This window comes from Astatotilapia calliptera, chromosome 3 (genome assembly GCF_964374335.1).
Source record: "Astatotilapia calliptera chromosome 3, fAstCal68.1, whole genome shotgun sequence".
Classification (NCBI taxonomy): Eukaryota; Metazoa; Chordata; class Actinopteri; order Cichliformes; family Cichlidae; genus Astatotilapia; species Astatotilapia calliptera.
Genome location: NC_137424.1, coordinates 52,220,940 through 52,237,925, shown reverse-complemented (window position 1 = coordinate 52,237,925; position 16,986 = coordinate 52,220,940). Strand labels below are relative to the sequence as shown.

Genomic DNA, 16,986 nt, shown 5'->3' with positions numbered 1-16,986 from the left:
CTCATCTCCACCTAATCCTCTTCCTCCTCTCCCGAAACACCTCCTGAGCTGAAGTGAGGGCTCACACATAAGAAAATCTGCATAAACAGGCTCATTTATTCCTGATATTGTTGCAGATTAGACATGTGATCCTGCTGTCTGTAGCTAGCCATAATATCAACAGCCTTTTATAAGCCAATAATATGCCAGCTAATGTTAGGCTCAAGTAGCCTAAAAATCCCACTTTCTGTCTAATAAACAGTTTGGTTACATTCTTACATCATGTGAGAGTTTTTGTGCAGGAGTCTGTTGCTCCACTTCCAAGGAAGCTTCAGAAACACTAACAACGGTGTCTTTAAAAGTACATTTTTAATGTCAATGAGACTTTTTACCCAAAAACTGAAGCTAAAATATGGCTTAATATCATACATAAGAGATATTTTAGACAGATTTTAGGCTAACAAGTCATTTAGAACAGTTTAAATACCAGGAAATCCTTTTTCTGGCACAACACTGCCATTATGGAGGGTAACAGACGGTTAAATAAATGAAGCAATCCAATAATGGCACTTATTAAATAACAGTGCACAACCTGAAACATATGATGGCATGACTGAAAACCCAGTAACCTGACTTTTAACTGTGCTTCAGTTAAATTTTTGCTGATATGATTTCTCAACCCGGCAAAAAAAGAAACCCAAAATCACCGCCATAAACCAACCAGCGAGTTGGACGATCACTTAAACTTTAAAGTTGTTGCTCTGCTTTCTGTGATGAAATAATCTCAGTGGATAAAATACAACCAACCTTTTATCAAGAGTGACAGCGAAGATTTATTTCTGTTAAAGCCAAAGTTCAGATCCAGCCAGATGTTGATTAAAGTCGTTTGACTGAATCAGGAGCAGCTAAGAGGAAGACGGCAGTTCATGGCTGTCACGTTTGGTGGAAACCACCACTGGCAGGATGAAGTCACCAAAACTCAGGCAGCTAAAGACGGCCAGCGTCTCTGTACAACTTCTAGGGCTCTGACATCAACATCATGAAATACAAATCAAAGGTTTCTCGACACTTTTTCAGCCTCGTTTGAAAAAATCCCCCTCAACACCTCGGTGAGGTTTCCTAACTTGGGGCGACTCAGCTGGAAAATGGAGCTGCTCTGATCGGAACGAGCTCTGTGGCCCGCAGCAAATAAAACCCACAGACATAATATCAGATTTAATTTTCTTTCTCAACAGAGGTTTCGCAGGTTGAAACAGAAAACAAATCGGAGTTGCACCTGTCTCTCATTCGCTGGAACAGGACAAACAGGTAAAATCGCTTCCTGGCTCGTGGCAAAGGGGGAAATATGTGCTGAGCAGAGCACGGAGGAGGTAAACAAATGCTTGACTGCTGAAAAAGAACTTCTGTTTGCCTTGTTTTGATCCTTCGTTTCTCTGAAAGCGGCCTCTCTCTTATTATGAGAAGGTTCGGCTTGGCATGCTCTGATAGCTAGTTCAAGGCTGGGCCAAGTTGAGAGAAGGGTAAATATTATGGATGCTGTGGTGAGATTTGAACAGCGAAGGAGAAAAGAAACCACACTTTCTATCACGCTTTGGTCAGCTCATGTGAGAGCTGCAGGGATGTAGAAGGCGAAGTCAGGTCTTGTGGTCGTCCTCGTGTGAATACGACTTGAGAAAGAAGGCGAGAGACGAGAGAGAAATCAGCGGCGGGCAGGGAGGTGGAATTTTCTCACCTTGCCTGACTTTTCTGGGACAGAGACAGTGATAAAGGGGAGGGATGGAGAGTGAGAGGCTGAAGTAAGACTGAGCCTGAAACAGAGAGAATAAAGAGAGTGTGCCTGTAACTCAGAGCCGTAGCTGACAAGATGTGGCCACCTGTGTGAAATTGAGGCCAAAAACCCCCCAAACAAACAAACAAAAAAAAAAACCAGGCAGTATCAGCAAGAAATTGAATGGTTCACTCTCTAACGCCACTCTCTGTTTCACCCTCCGGGCCTCACAGCTGTTACATAACTGGTGGTATCAAGATTTGAGGTGGGGGGAGGCTAAAAGCAATCTTTGTGGTAGGTCCGGGGATGAACCTGGATTAGTGATGGTTTAGGGATATTGGTAATAGGGAATCCCAGCAGATTTCATTGAGCAAATATGCCAGAGAGTACTAAATGCCAGCAAAAGGGAGGGAGAGAAAAAAGACAGGAGTTCAGCTCTGCTGACAGCATCCATCCACCTGCTTTAAGTGTCTGTGAGAAGGCTGTGAATCCAGCTTCAGTGCTGTGGTCGTGTCTGCATTTACAAATACCTGTGTCATATCTTTTATGCTTCACCAGTTTTTGCATGCTTGGATGAAGGATTGTGATATTTAAGATAATTTCTAATAAAGGCAGATGTTACAAACAGCTCACACCCTCAACAGAGGAAAAAATACATTTTTTAGTTTAACTGCATGCTTTTCACAACTTAACTTTTCATAACTATCTGACTGGATCTGCATCTCGAATTTTAGTGACTATTAGAGGCAATATTCTAAGGAAAACCCTTTCCCTAGCTCCAGCTCTGGGTTAAATGAGACTATACAAAAGTATAGATTATAGACTATATGCAAAGATGGCCAGTAGCCACATAACCCACTGGAGAAACCAGAACCCTCATCAGGCAAGTGTTTGTTGATGTCATTAAGTGAGAGGGACGGGAGCCATTCTCCCACAAATTATCCAACTGAAGGTCCTTTTGAAGCCACTGGAGGCGCCTCCTGCTGGCTATTATCTCTGGCCACCAGGGGGCGATCTGACATAAAGTGCATGCCTTGCCTTTTGCAATAGACTGCATATAAAAGATTAATTTAGTAACTGTGACATCCCCCAGTGGTTACCAAAATCCTGCTGTGGAGCTTCGAGTTGACATTGCCATCTTGGTGTTTTGACACCAAATGGGACGAGTGAGGGCGTATCTAACTGACACAACAGGTCGTACTCCACACTGCAAGGCTAACAATTCACCATACAATATAAAGCGCTATGAGGCAACTGTTGTGAGTTGGTGCCATACAAATAAAGCTAAATTGAATTGTAGTTGTCATTCACGTTGTTAAGCATAGCATGCTTTTTGGTCTTCCTGGGCGCTACTAGCTTACAAAATTAGCATCATGTTTTATTCTGGTTTAAAGCTAGACAATGAAATTAAAGAGGGTTCACCCAGTGAGTGAGCTGAGGGAGTTTTCTCTATAAACAACATGAGTCGCCCCCTGCCGGCCATTAAAAAACATGTTCTCTTTATTCAGTACCAGAGGTTGTGTCCAATTTTTATAAAGAGTCTATGATATGATATTTTTCTCTCATTAAATAAGTAAACTTTAGATTTACAAAAGCTTGATGGATGTTTTCCCTCGTGTCTATAAATTTATGTGGTAATATCTCATTGTCAGTCCTCGACTTTGTTTGCGAGTGCGAGCCAGCATCGTCTATTCTCCAGCACACCCTTGAAACACAATGCTCTTCATTAAAGAAACAGCAATAATGATGCTAATAAAGTGGAAAATAATCTACTAAAATGTGCCTTTAGGGAAAGGAGATGAGCTGTGAAGTCATTTTTCTCAGTTTTACTGCTCGGGCTGTTAATGCTGTGATGGCTTCTGGCAGAAGAAGCGTACAAGTAAACATTCCCATGAAGCCACAGAGAGTCCGCTCCCGTTTCTCTAGAAGTAAACAGACGGAAGTTATTGTGCTGGAATCTCATCTTCATTTCCTCATTGCTGCTCTTAGCTGTGTATCAGCTTGCAGAGAAATAAATGTGACCTGGATCCGAGTGACATGCTCACATAAATGCAGTCAGTCGAGAGTTTATTTAAATATTCTTGTGTCATGTGCTAAAGAATGGGAAACTGAGACTCAGACTCACTAAACCTTGACAATAGAAGACTGGAAAAACATTATCTGGTGTGAGTCTCAATTTCTGCTGCTACATTCACATGGTATGGTCAGAATTTGCAGTAAGCACCATCAAAACATGGCTCTGTTGTGCTTTGTATGGAAATTTATTTCAATTCAATTTTATTTATATAGCACCAAATTGCAATAAAATCCCCCTCAAAGAACTTTTATATTGTAAGAAAAAGACACCAATTGAGAGAAAACCTCAACAATCAAACATCCCCCTTTATTACTACAGTGTAGAATCTCACAGCAGCACTAAAGATAGTTTTTCTCAAGTCTTGATAATTTGGAGAAGAGCTCTTCATCGCCTTTCTCTATCAGGATTTTATCAGGATGTGCAATGCAGCAGAGAGGAAGAGGAAGAGAGATGACAGAGGAGAGCAGGACAAGAAGAAGACGAGGAAGGATCGGGTGGGTTTATCAGGCTGTACGCTCGTTCTGACGGACCAAGAGAGACAGACTGCAGTCTCCAGTCAGACTTCTGCTCTGTTTGACGAGCACGCAGCTGTTCTTCTGATATAAATTAAGTATAATATATTGAATTTAATTGAGCTGGACGGGCAAATAAGGTTAAAAGATGTAAAAAAACAAAAGACAGAAAGAAAAAAAAAATCAGTGGTATGGCCACGTGGTCATGAAATATAATGGAGAGATAGGAGTACTTAGTTTTGGAATATAAAAGAACAAGAATGGCCTCCAGTGCTCTTTACTCTCCGCTCCTGACAAATGGAAACGACCTGCAGGCTCCGTGTGTGTGTGTGTGTGTGTGTGTGTGTGTGTGTGTGTGTGTGGTGGTCAGTTTGCTTTTCCCTTTTATTCCGTAGTCAACAGAGATGTAACACTGCACCATCTGTCTGCTTTACCTCCAGAGGTAGAGTGCCATCGTTCCACTGCGGTTTTATGAGTTATTATTAGTTTTAGATCTAACCCAACAATGATGCAACAGTGAGCAAATATGATGGATGAAGGGTCCATCATTCTTTGATTTTGTTACTTATCGACACATCCAGCAGCTGTGGGGCAACGTTATTTTTCATTTGGAGTAGTGTTTCTGTCTTTCTTATTAAGTCCAAAGTTTCCTTTAGTTTTTTTGTTTGCTTTGGTGTCCATGTACTGCTGACTGAATCCATCACGTTCTCAGTTCAACTCTTCACCGAGTGACGCTCGGGCGGGACTTTTCCTATTTGGGACCACAGACTGTATATAAAAGATGGACTGATGGCATTTTTTTTTAGGTAATTTGTATCATTTTTATTATTTTTAATAAGCTATTTGCTGCCATCCACTTTATCCCACCCACACCTTTTAGGTTCATTATGCTCAATAGCATCATTACAGGAACTCAGAAATTCATAATTTATACCAAGGTTTGAAAGATGAGACTTTTTTGAAAAACAAACAAACAAACCAAACAATAAAAAAACTTCCAATTTGGAGTTTTCTTCTCTTATAGCAGAGCTGATGTGGGGATTTTTGTCAGAGTGGCGATCCCTGTCGTACAGGAGCATACTGCAGCATGTTAGCGCTGTAAAATGGTGCGGAGCTGTGGTGAAGTCACCGTTGGCATGCAAAGTGACTCTACTGGACCAACTTGCATACTGCCAGATGACACCAAAGGAGTACCAAGAGCACATGACTATATAAGTAGCTGCATGTGCGATAACTGTTAAATGTGACACTGTGTTCAGCAGATATTTGCTTGGTGTGTTTTCTTTCCCTTTTATTTTGTTGGTGAGCTTATTCACCTGACAGCACTGCCCACTGTGACCCCTGAGAGCAGTGAGGAGGAACCGGTGCAATAGTTATGAACTGGACAGCTCAGCAATGTGCTGAGAGCTCAGTAAAGCCAAGCGGAGCTGCACATCCAGCTCATCCTCTCTAACTTCCTCCTTTAACACTCTGATACATTCTTATAATTAAAATACTGATTGTAGCTGCTTTCAGTTTTTGGCTCAAAGTAATCATCAATGTCATGCTTAGTAAACACATAAATTAAAGGTTTTGAAAAAAGTAAGTCAAACGTGGAACAAATGTAAGTTTAGCTCTAATTTTTAGTTATTTAAAGGGTTACGTGATGTTGTGCTGCGAGGTAGCCGTGATACGCCTTTTTCAATCTTGAGTAGAAAATGAATTTCCACTTAGTCCCTTCATAACTGTGTCTGGGTGACCTTGTCCAACCTCTACATCTGTGTGTGTATTTGTGTGTGGGTGTGGGTGTGTGTGAGACCTGTGCTTTACGAGATCGAGTGTGCAGACTTGATAAAGGGAAGGGAAGATGTGAAGGAAAATGAAGGGAGCGAGGAATGAGAAGAGAAATCCTCTCCTCATTTTGTATTCTCCCCGCTTCCCTCTTTCACTCCTTCACCCGCTCAGTCTCATTCCCTTTGCCGCTCACTTCACTTTCAATTTTTCTCCCTCGGTCTGAGCCCACCCAGTTTCCCCATCCTTATTTAGTCATCTTGCTTTCTTTTTTTTCCATCTCTTTCTGTCCTTCTCCTTCTCCTGGAGTCCTTCTCCACACGTCTACCCCCATATTTTTCTCTGTCCTTCCACTTTATGGTTTGGCCACCTTACTTCAGATGTTTTGTACGATTCGTGGATCGTATCAGATGTTTTATTCACAGCATGAAACAATGACATCTTTATTCCGGTGCAAAAGGCTGCAACACATGAGGCTGTTAGTGCATCAATAATTCAGTGCATCAAGAAAAATTGAAAGATTATGATTGAAAATTATTTAAACAACTTCAGGTGTTCTTAGTAGATGTGCAAACCCACTAAAAAGTCTTGATTTTCCTGGCTGAAGACGTATCAGCTTACACCTTTTCCATTTCACAATGATACCAACCTTTTTTTTTTTTTCTGCAAGAATAAACTCAGAGCTGATTCATTTCCATTACTTCTTTTTATTTACAGGTTAAGCCACACAAAGAGACATGAATGTCTGTAACATACTTGAGCATTTTAAAATAGATTTATTAAACTGGGGCAGCACGGTGGCACGGTGGTTAGCACTGTTGCCGCACAGCAAGAAGGTTCTGAGTTCAATTCCACCATCAGGCCAGGGTCTTTCTGTGTGGAGTTTGCATGTTCTCCCCGTGTTTGCGTGGGTTCTCTCCGGGTACTCTGGCTTCCTCCCACTGTCCAAAGACATGCAGCTTGTGGGGATAGGTTAATTGGATAATCCAAATTGCCACTAGGTGTGAATGGTTGTCTGTCCCTGTGTGTTAGCCCTGCGACAGACTGGCGACCTGTCCAGGGTGTACCCCGCCTCTCGCCCTATGACAGCTGGCATAGGCTCCAGTGTCCCCCGCGACCCTGAAAAGGATAAGCGGAAGCGAATGGATGGATGGATTTATTAAAATGATTTCTTCAAAGCCACGCCCACACAGGGACCTGACATTCCTGTTGCCTAAGCAACCCTCTAATGCTTATGTGACTATTAGTTGGAATGTTGTCTGGATCTGGTCCAGACGTGTTTTTAGAATTCAGTGAACCATTTCTGTTTTAAAATGTGCAACTTATCTTATATTTACAATAGTCAGTGCTCGTGTACAAGAAGTCAGAGACCAATCTCAGGCACTGTAACTCATCTCATGTGACACAACTCAGCCAATTCAATTCACTTTCAGCAGAATTCTGCCTGGGACTTTTCGAGGTGGAGGTGGAGCCCAAAGGAAGAATGGGATTAGTCACAGGTTAAAGTTATCATGTTTCACCCCAGCAGCAATGTACTTGCTGGTTTACAATTTGGGAAATGAAGTCTGCTGGATTAACTTTGCACACTTACTTTAGCTGTGTTGCAGTGAAAGTGCTGACAGCAGTCACTGGATTACTGTGATAGGGAAAAGGGGAAGTTTTGAAGCCTCCGCACCCCGGTCCCAGAAGCTCGGGAGACAGAGCGGGTTGTCTACTAATCAGAGGTTTTGGTCAACCTCTGGCTCACAAAGTGGTTAGACATAAAACAATCGACTTCTATAAATGTGTTTGAATGAGGCTTGTAGTACGAAAATGCGTCCAGATTAAGTAGAAAAGCAAGGTCCAGCTAATCTATTTACATACCTTCATGTAACAAGTTGCCAAGGCAACTGTTGTTGTGATTTGGCACTATATAACTAAAATTGAACTGAATTGCTTAGGTTGCTGTCTCTGTGACCCAGGTTAAGATTCAAAACGCTTCCTCGTCATTATGCAAGCATCGACAAATTAAGGCAATAAACTGAAGAAAATTGACAGACGGCACAAGTGTAGTAAATTTAACAGACTGTTTATTAGTGAAATACTATATGATGATACTGAAAGTGCAATGACAAAGAGGACTGACCTTTTCGCTCTATGTCAGCTTGCGTGATAACAGTTTGCAGTCAAGTCCAAAACTTCTCTACCAACATACAAATAAAAGCTGTCGGTCACACTTGCACGACATCTCATCTCTTGTCACTGATACCAGTCCAGCTTTCTGACTCATTATCAGACTGACATCTAATCCTCACACTGAATTGGCTCACATCCTCCTTTCAAGCCTCAATGCTGTCGCCTTACCGGGTATCTATCTCTCCTACAGCTTTTCGAGTTCCTCAGCTCACTAAAAAGCTTTTATTTTGTCCTAAACGGCAATAAAATGAGAGTAAAGGTTGTTGTCAGCCAAGTATGCAAAAGTATGTGGACAACAGCAAAAAGGGAGGAAGCAAGGTTGTCCAAATACTTTTGGCTGTGTAGCCAGTGTCTCCTCAGTTTTCTGGTCACATAGCTGATAGTGGACCAATCTATCACTTTCTCCTTCTCTGCACCGACCCCTCCTCTCTCTTTTCTTTTCTTTTCTCCCTGATTTCTCGCTCTGCCTCTTTCACTCCCTCTCCTCTCTCTCTCACTTGTGTTCCTCTTCCTCGATCTCTCGTCTGTGATTGCCTGCATTCTTTCTGAATTGAACAGCAGCGGCTGGATTCAACTGGCTGGGAGCTAATCAAAGCAATGGATGCTCTCTCTGTCTCTCTCTCTCTCTCTCAAGACACACAAACACACACATGCGTAACGCACATGCTCACTGGCTGCACTGAAACCTTACACTAAAATATGCACAGCTGCTTACGCACACTTTGTTTCTCTCACACACAAACACGCCGGTACCCAGGCTGCTTTGTCACCAGCTCACGTAGCGCTGTGCACTCACCCAAGCTCTCTCTCACACTCACACATATATACGTAGAGTAGGACACACACACTCATCTGCAATCACACGCCGAGCTCCCCTCACACACCACAGACATGCAGTCACACACTTCGGGACGCAGGCGGCTTCGGTGATGCTGTGACGCTCAGTCCTCCCTCTCACTCACACACTTATCGACTGTCACTCGTCTTGCACATGCTTTAATCCGGGAGACGAGCTCACACCTCGACCGTCACTCTCTCTCTCTCTCTGTCAGTCAGTCAGTGTGTGTGTGTGTGTGTGTGTGTGTGTGTGTGTGTCGGTGGCATGAAGCGGTGATGTTTTGGGACAGGAAGAATAGTATGGGCAATTCCCAGCGACGGCCCAAAGGAAGACACAGACCCAAATCGGCAACAGGTACTTTATCCCTGTATCTCTCTGGTGCATTTTTATGATTCCCGTCTGCCTCTCACTCTGTTTCCCTTCTCCATCAGTCCATGCATGCACTCATTTGTCCCCCCCAGTCGAACCTCACCTGACTGGACTCTTTTCACTCGTGTATTCATGCATCTTTCTCGTCCATTCATCCTCCACGCTTCCCCAGCCTACGTGCATTTACCCATCTGCCTATATGCTGTTGTCATGTAATTCTGTTTATTTTTCTGCTGATTTATGCACCCATTCATCCTAAATTAATTATTTAATGCACATGCAACCCTCTATTTGCCCCTTTATGGATCCAACCTTTCAGTCCGTCTACGTTGTATGATTTCCATTCATTTGCTTTTTGGATTTCTGCCACCAAATTTGTCATATTCAGAGCGTCTTATCATAAATCCTTGCATTTTGCACTAGCCATCCATCCATCTTTCCCCTTCTCTGTCCAAACCTTTGCTGACTTCCTTCCATTTATTCACCTGATCTCTTCTCGGTCTGTCCACCTTTTGATTTTTTTTTTTTTTTTTTTGCCGTCCTTTCATCTTCCGATTTCTGCCACCAAATTCGTTATAGTCCAGGCAAATCACATCGCCCAAAAAATCCTTCCATCCATTCATATAGTCCTGCACTGGTCCATCTAATATCGCTTCTTCAATCCATTTGTCGTCCAATTTTACCGTCCATCTCTCCAAACCGTTTCATAGCCACATCTCTCGCATCTAAATAGTATTGATATTATGCTCTTCTTCCTTCATTTTAATCCCTCCAGCAACTCATTCATCATTTCCTTCCCATCCACATCTTTTTAAACTGGCCCTCAGTCCTCTTTTCAATCTCTCCATCCATCCTGGAAAGCCTTCATTCGTTTTTCTATCTATTTATCCTGTATAGTAGTGCCATTTGGGCCATTGTTCCATCCATTTATCTCTAACTTTCCCCATCTCTCCATCAGCAAAGGCTCCAACCCATTCACACCCCCATTTATATCATTTGTGCTTCGATTCATTTATCATTTAGCTCACGTTCATTTACCCAAACATCCATCTCTCCTTCCAGTTTCCTTCATCTTGGCTCTCAGGTTTGAATGAACTAGGTCAATTTGTTGTATAACTCTTTGCTGATAAACTCTCTGTGTGTGTGTGTGTGTGTGTGTGTGTGTGTGTGTGTGTGTGTGTGTGTGTGTGTGTGTGTGTGTGTACCCTATACACTTTAAATCCAAAGTGTGTTCTTGTGCAAATTCTAATGTTTCATGTTTTACACATTTTGAGTACAACTTGCCACATGCTGCAGTGTTGTGCATGCACAAGTGTGTGTGTCTGTGTGTGCAACTGCTCGGGTGCACTGCCCAGTCCTGCACGGTTGGATGGGATTACTAGTGGTCTCTTTAATTATCTCTGGGGGCGAACGAGGTAGAGATAGTGTGCAGGAAAGAGAGAGAGCGAGAGAAATGGGAGATGGGGAGAAGCGGAGATGACAGCCCTTGTAAATCTGAAGCTCTTACTCGCTTCCTCATCGAATGATTAAGGGGGAGAAGGGGAAGAGGAATTGGATAGGAAAGGATGGAGAAAGAGAGGGATACAAGAGAGGCGGCAGTGGGAGGAAGATGATGAAGCAGAACAAGAGGAAGATTGGCTGGGGCAGAAACGACGAAGAGGAGAAAGATAAGGGAGCAAAATTAGAGGAGGTGAAAAAAAAATTGATGATGAAGTGCTTGGAGGGGAGGAAGAGAAGGATGTTGCGCTGCAAAACACACATGCAAAGTGTTTATGCCGCTTTGCAGAGCTGCATAGAGCCGAGCTGAGAGAGTAAACACACCCATATGCTCAGTCTCCTTCTGGAGAACAGTGTATGTGTGTGTGTGCGTGTGCGTGTGTGTGTGTGTGTGTGCGTGTGTGCGTGTGTGTGTGTGTGTGTGTGTGTGTGTGTGTGTGCGTGTGCGTGTGCAGCATGTATGTACGTTTTAACAGAAGCCGACAGCCAACTGGCCTCCGTGCACCTGCAGTGGTGCAATAATCAGCACAAGACGTTTCCTGATATGTTTGACCTTGACTTTAATCGGCATCCAGAGCACATTCATCATCTTTCACACCACAGTGACGGTCACCAGGTGCTGCATCACATACACTACTGGTTCATTTTCTGAGATTACTGGTGTGATGACGACACGGTCAGACACACGAGGTGTAATTGCTGCTTAACGGGCAAAAAGGAGGAACCGTATTTTTTTCACAGTGAAATGAAAGAAGCTTTGGTCAGGACAGCTGGTCGTTTGGCGAGGAGGAATGTGCGAAATTCCTCGTGAGGATTTCTTTAGCAGTTCTTGGCTTTGAAAAATGAAACCTAAAATGTTGTTGTATTGCAGGAAGTCCTCAGACTGATGAGGTCAGATTGGATGTTTCGTTAAAGGTCTTAGAAGCAAGTCTTGCTGTCTTGAAATGCCTCCAGGAACTTACTTGGGTGGCTAATTATAACTTTAATTTCAGGGAAAACTGGTACGCAGTGGGTCAAAGCTCAGTTTGACTGACTGATCTTTTTAGAAGTGTTTTTAACCTGGACATAGAGGAGTCAATTTATATAGTTATCAGTACAATGTGGGTAGAGTGATGAATGGTTGCTGCTAACAAGTTGAGTGGATTATGCTTACAATTATAGATAAACTACTTTTTCTTTATGTTTTTTCTATTTACCTATATAGTATTTTTTCTTTTCTTTTAATGTTTATTGAAGCTTTGTGAAGGCAGTGTGAGAGAGAAAACCCAAACAATCAGACAATCCCCTACAAGCAAGCACGACTGTGGAAAGGAAAACCTCCCTTTCAACAGGAAGAAACTTCCAGGTTCAGGGTGACCATCTTATGAGTTGAAAAGAGAAGAGACAAAGAAAAGCACAGGAAAATGGGACAAAACACCAAGTATGGGCAAGGGAAGGCAAAAATGAATGATGTAGTGGTGTACATAAACACCTGATGCTATGAAGTCACAGACCTGCCCATGATGTACCCCACATGTTTCCCCGTAACAGCTGGGATGGACTGGGATTGTACTATACTACAAGATCTTTAACATACGACAGAGCCTGATTATTTATGACTTTGTATGTGAGGTTTTGGAATTCAACACTATTTATAATGAAGAGATGCCAGTTACAGGAGAAACATGTATAAGGAGGAGGAGTGACACTCAAACAATCCTCAGAACAAATGTTTAAACCTATTTAGACAAAGAAATCTTTTCCAGAAACAGAAAACATATAAGGCTGGATCTTTGTCTCTGTATTCATTTAGATAGAGGACTTTGAGATTGATTTCTATCGCCACCTCTGCTGGGATTAAACCACCAAAGATTTTTGGAGACATTATTCAAAAGCCAAATATTGTAAACTATGAATGGACAGGGTTAGGGGTACTTGGACCTGACAGGTTAAATATCTGTCCGGAGGTTTTACCAAGATGGCTGCTTAGGAGTTCATTCAAGTTCAGCGGGTAGAGTGTGTCATTTGCTAATTGGATGGTTGGTGTTTCAATCCCTGGTCCTCCAACAAAGGATCCTTGGATAAAATAGATCCATTGGAAAAGCATTTGTTTGATTAAAGCTTGTAGTAAAAACACTTTGAGTCCTCAAAGTGAGTAGAAAAGCACTATATATATCCATTTACCTCAGCTTGGATTTTTGTTGTCGAGCGGGTAAGCTGACCCCAGCAGCATTATCATGTGAAGTCTGTGCATACATGGCCTATGACATTTTTATTTTGGTGCACCGCAAATCTCAGTGAATACCTGTTAGTCAGACGGTGTAGGCACATCAGTAATTTCTGCCTTTGGATGTTCCGATGAGGGGAGTTTTAATGTTGTTAGACTATTTAGCTGCTAATTTCTCACATTAACTTCCAATTTCTCCTCCTTCTGATGTTTTTTAAATGCCTTCCCCTGTTTACTTCAAGCCAATTAAAACTCGAATCGCATCATATCCAACACAGATTTTCTTCACGTGGGAAACCCTCAGTGGACAACCTCTGTGTAGTTTTCATTCTTTCTTTGAGTAAATGAAGCCTTTTCCAGTTTTTAACCTTCTTTTATCCCTTTATGTTTGCTCTCTGTTTCTTTTTCTTTTGGTGGTATCAATTAGAGGGATGTGGATCAATTCATATATTCATATATCGTTACCTGCGCTGGCATTGGTATGGGATCGATGCAGTGAATGCAGGTCTCTTTGTTATTTGTAATCGCTGAAATGAAATGGCTCTGACTTCAGGGCTTATGACATTCCTAATCACCAGAGTTTGTCTTTGTTTGTTTTGCTGTATCACACTTACACGTAATGAAGGCTGTAAAAATCCACAAGCTGTGATTATTCAGACTTTAACTGCATAGATGGGAATCTCTTGGCCAAATCGTGGCACCGGCGTAAGGGATGATGGTGGTTTTGACAGAGAGATCATCTAGTCTGAGCCGGGATTTCTTCCTCGTTCCCATCTCATCGCCTTTTCCCTGTCCCTGCTTTTACCTCTCCCTCTTTCACCCATCAGCTGTCTCCTGATTCTCCAACTTTTTTACCCCCTGGCTCTTCACTCGCACACACATCTCGCTGTTGCAAACGCATGAATGAACAGAGTGGTTGTAGATTTTCTCTGTGATCACTCTGGCCCATCGCACCTCAGCTGCTATGCAACCGATCACATGATGACACGTTTCCTTTGTTCCTGTCTCCGTGCTCCAAAACATCCAAAACATTCATTTTTCCCACCTCTTGCACTGCCTTTGTTTGCTCTTCTCACTTGCTTCTTCGCGTCGAGAGATGTGACCGACCATGCAGACGCATGGCGGACGTGTTCATTCATACTAGAGATGGCACGATACCACTTTTTTATGTCCGATACCGATACCGATATCATAAATTTGGATATCTGCCGATACCGATATGAATCCGATATAGTGTTTTTTAATCAACAAAACTGTTTTTTAAATATCTTGCTGCATTTTGCAAGTCTGCAAGTTCATACTCAAGTTTAAAACAACAACTACACTAAAGCTATTCTGTTATACCTGTATACAAAAAAAATATTTCATAGTTCAGCAATACTGATCAATCTAATAAACTTAGACCTACACCATCCTCCCTATTCTGGTATTTTAAAGAGTACTTAGCGTAAATATTAAGCAACCTAACTAATAGGGTTCCAACTCCCAGCAACAACAAACATAAATAAATAAAAAATAAGGAACCACCCCTCACGCGCCACCTCATGATGCTTAATCGACGTAATCAACCTTAATTTGATGCAGTGTGAAAAAAAATGCACAGAAATCAATTATTTTTCAAGAAATATTAAATAGATTCAACATCTTTCTTCAACAAAATTGCAGACTGCACAGATGGTACCTTCCCAAAGTAAAAAGTACTATAGCTTACTAGGGTATATATTAGACTTAATAGTCACTATATACAGTAATTGACTTCTATTCATTTTACATCAAATTAAAACTTTGGGTGTCAGATAATTATTTATTAAAAGCTCGACATTTTAAATGAGAATAAGAAAGAAAAGTATGTCTTTGTGCCCCCTTTTCCCTGTTCATGCCTTATCGGCCCCCCTGGCTAAACTTTGCTAGATCCGCCCCTGCACAGTTACCAGCGTCAGCTACGTAGAAAAAGATCCTGGTGTAGAAAGTAATATTAAATAAATTCTAACAACAGCTGATCAAGCTTAAACGTTCTGCTGTTGTTCAGCCGCTGGTTTCCTCTTTCTGGTGCAAAGTGGGCCAAAAACAAACAAGAGAGACTCACGACAGAAAAGCCGATCAGCTGATCATTTAAGCAGTTTCACGATTGAAGTAGCAGCCGGAGAGCGAGAGGCAGTCACTTGTTAAGCTTAACGTGGGAATGCTTTACAAACATTCAGAGATGGACTTACACACTTGCTTTACTTCTCTCGGGGATAACTTTGTCGGAGATGAAATGCCGGGTTGCTAGCGAAGCTCCACATGCTATCCAGACCACCGACAGGTCCCGCATGCCACAGCCGCTCTATCACGTGATGCATACTGCTCCGACTTGCTAACGTTCTGAGGTGAGTTACGGCGTGTTGCAAGTTTTGCGAGGTGCTTTCGTGATATTTAATGGATCGGATTACATTTTTTATTTTTCTCCGATATCCGATCCAGTAATTTAGGTCAGTATCGGACCGATACCGATACGTAATATCGGATCGGTCCATCTCTAATTCATACATTTTCAAAGCGGTGATGTCATTCCCAGCGCTGGCAGGCAACCTGCAGCAGGAGAGGGAGAAGGAGAGGAAGAGTGTGAGGGATGGGGAAAGAGGGGTGTGTGGAGATAATTAGATGGAGGTGAGGAGGGAGGGTTCTGAGAGAACGATTGAGAGATCTGAGGTTAGATACTTGATGTCAGAGAGAGAGACAGAGAGAGGCAAGAGATGCAGGGAGGATAAAGACACGGGGAGGAAGAGGAGGGAACAAGAGTTTCTGGAAAATCGACAAGGGAAGCAAAAAAGAGAAGATGAGGAAGATGAAGACGAGGCAGATGAATGTGAGAAGACAGGAAACAGAGCCTGGGAACTTGTGTTTGGAGGGGAGGGTGGAGTGGTGGGGGGATAGTGTTGCTATGGCAATTGTACAGGTGTTAAAGCAGGTCAATCGAATGCCGGTCGGCCCTCTGCCAGTGGCCAGTGAGCACGTGGGTGCCTCTGGATGCACTCGCTGGTTTGTCCATTCATTAGCAGCCGAGTGTGCGTCGCCTGCTGATCGGTTAGAACAGCGCATCTTCATCCTTTGTAACTCTTCTTCTTCTGACAGTTGTACTCAGTACTGCATCATTTAGGCAAGCGCACATAAACTCATAAACATTTCCCCCGTCTGAGTTTAATAGTTCAATATCTGCTCAGCCTCCATCGCATTTCAATAAACCCAACTGTTATACTCTGAACAACAGAATAAAGACTATTGAACAGGAAGTGCTGGTCTTGACTGAAATTGGGCCTCTAAGTTGCCTCTAAAATGCATCCACTGTGGTATTACAGGATGGCATTGGCTTTTATCCCTCTCCTTGCTCATGAGAATTAATGTTTTGCTGCTACTCACGAGGATGGGGATGAATAGGAGCTTCAAAACGGGACTGAAATCTTCAGCTGAAGTCAGAAAGAATGTCTGACTTCAGGGAGGCAAGAACAGATAACAGCCTCGCTGCTGCAAAGTAAGGACCTTATGATATAAAGATCACTGAAAATATGCTTTATTATGCATGGCCTTCATTGTCAAATACATATATATGAGGGATTAGTTAAACCTTGCGAGTACCGTCCTGGGCTCTCTTTTGCCTTTAGAACTGCTGCAGTTCTTCCTGACACAGATCCAACAAGGCGCTGGAAGCATTCCTCAGAGCTGTTGGTCCATGTTTCCATGACAGCATCATGCAGTTGCTGCGCCCTAAAGGTGCAGCATCTGTGTATTAGACTGAGATATGGTGACTGTGGTTAC

The 16,986-nt window shown here is 42.6% G+C and overlaps 1 protein-coding gene across 1 annotated transcript in view; it reads left to right on the top strand.

The window, feature by feature from the left end:
* Window positions 1-8,652: 8,652 nt before the first annotated feature.
* Window positions 8,653-16,986, top strand: part of nhsl2 (NHS-like 2) — a 100,213-nt gene continuing 91,879 nt past the window's right edge. Inside the window, exon 1 of the mRNA XM_026162568.2 lies at window positions 8,653-9,473. Within this exon, the coding sequence (XP_026018353.2) occupies window positions 9,395-9,473 (79 nt within the window). The 5' untranslated portion in view covers window positions 8,653-9,394. The remainder of the gene's footprint in view (window positions 9,474-16,986) is intronic.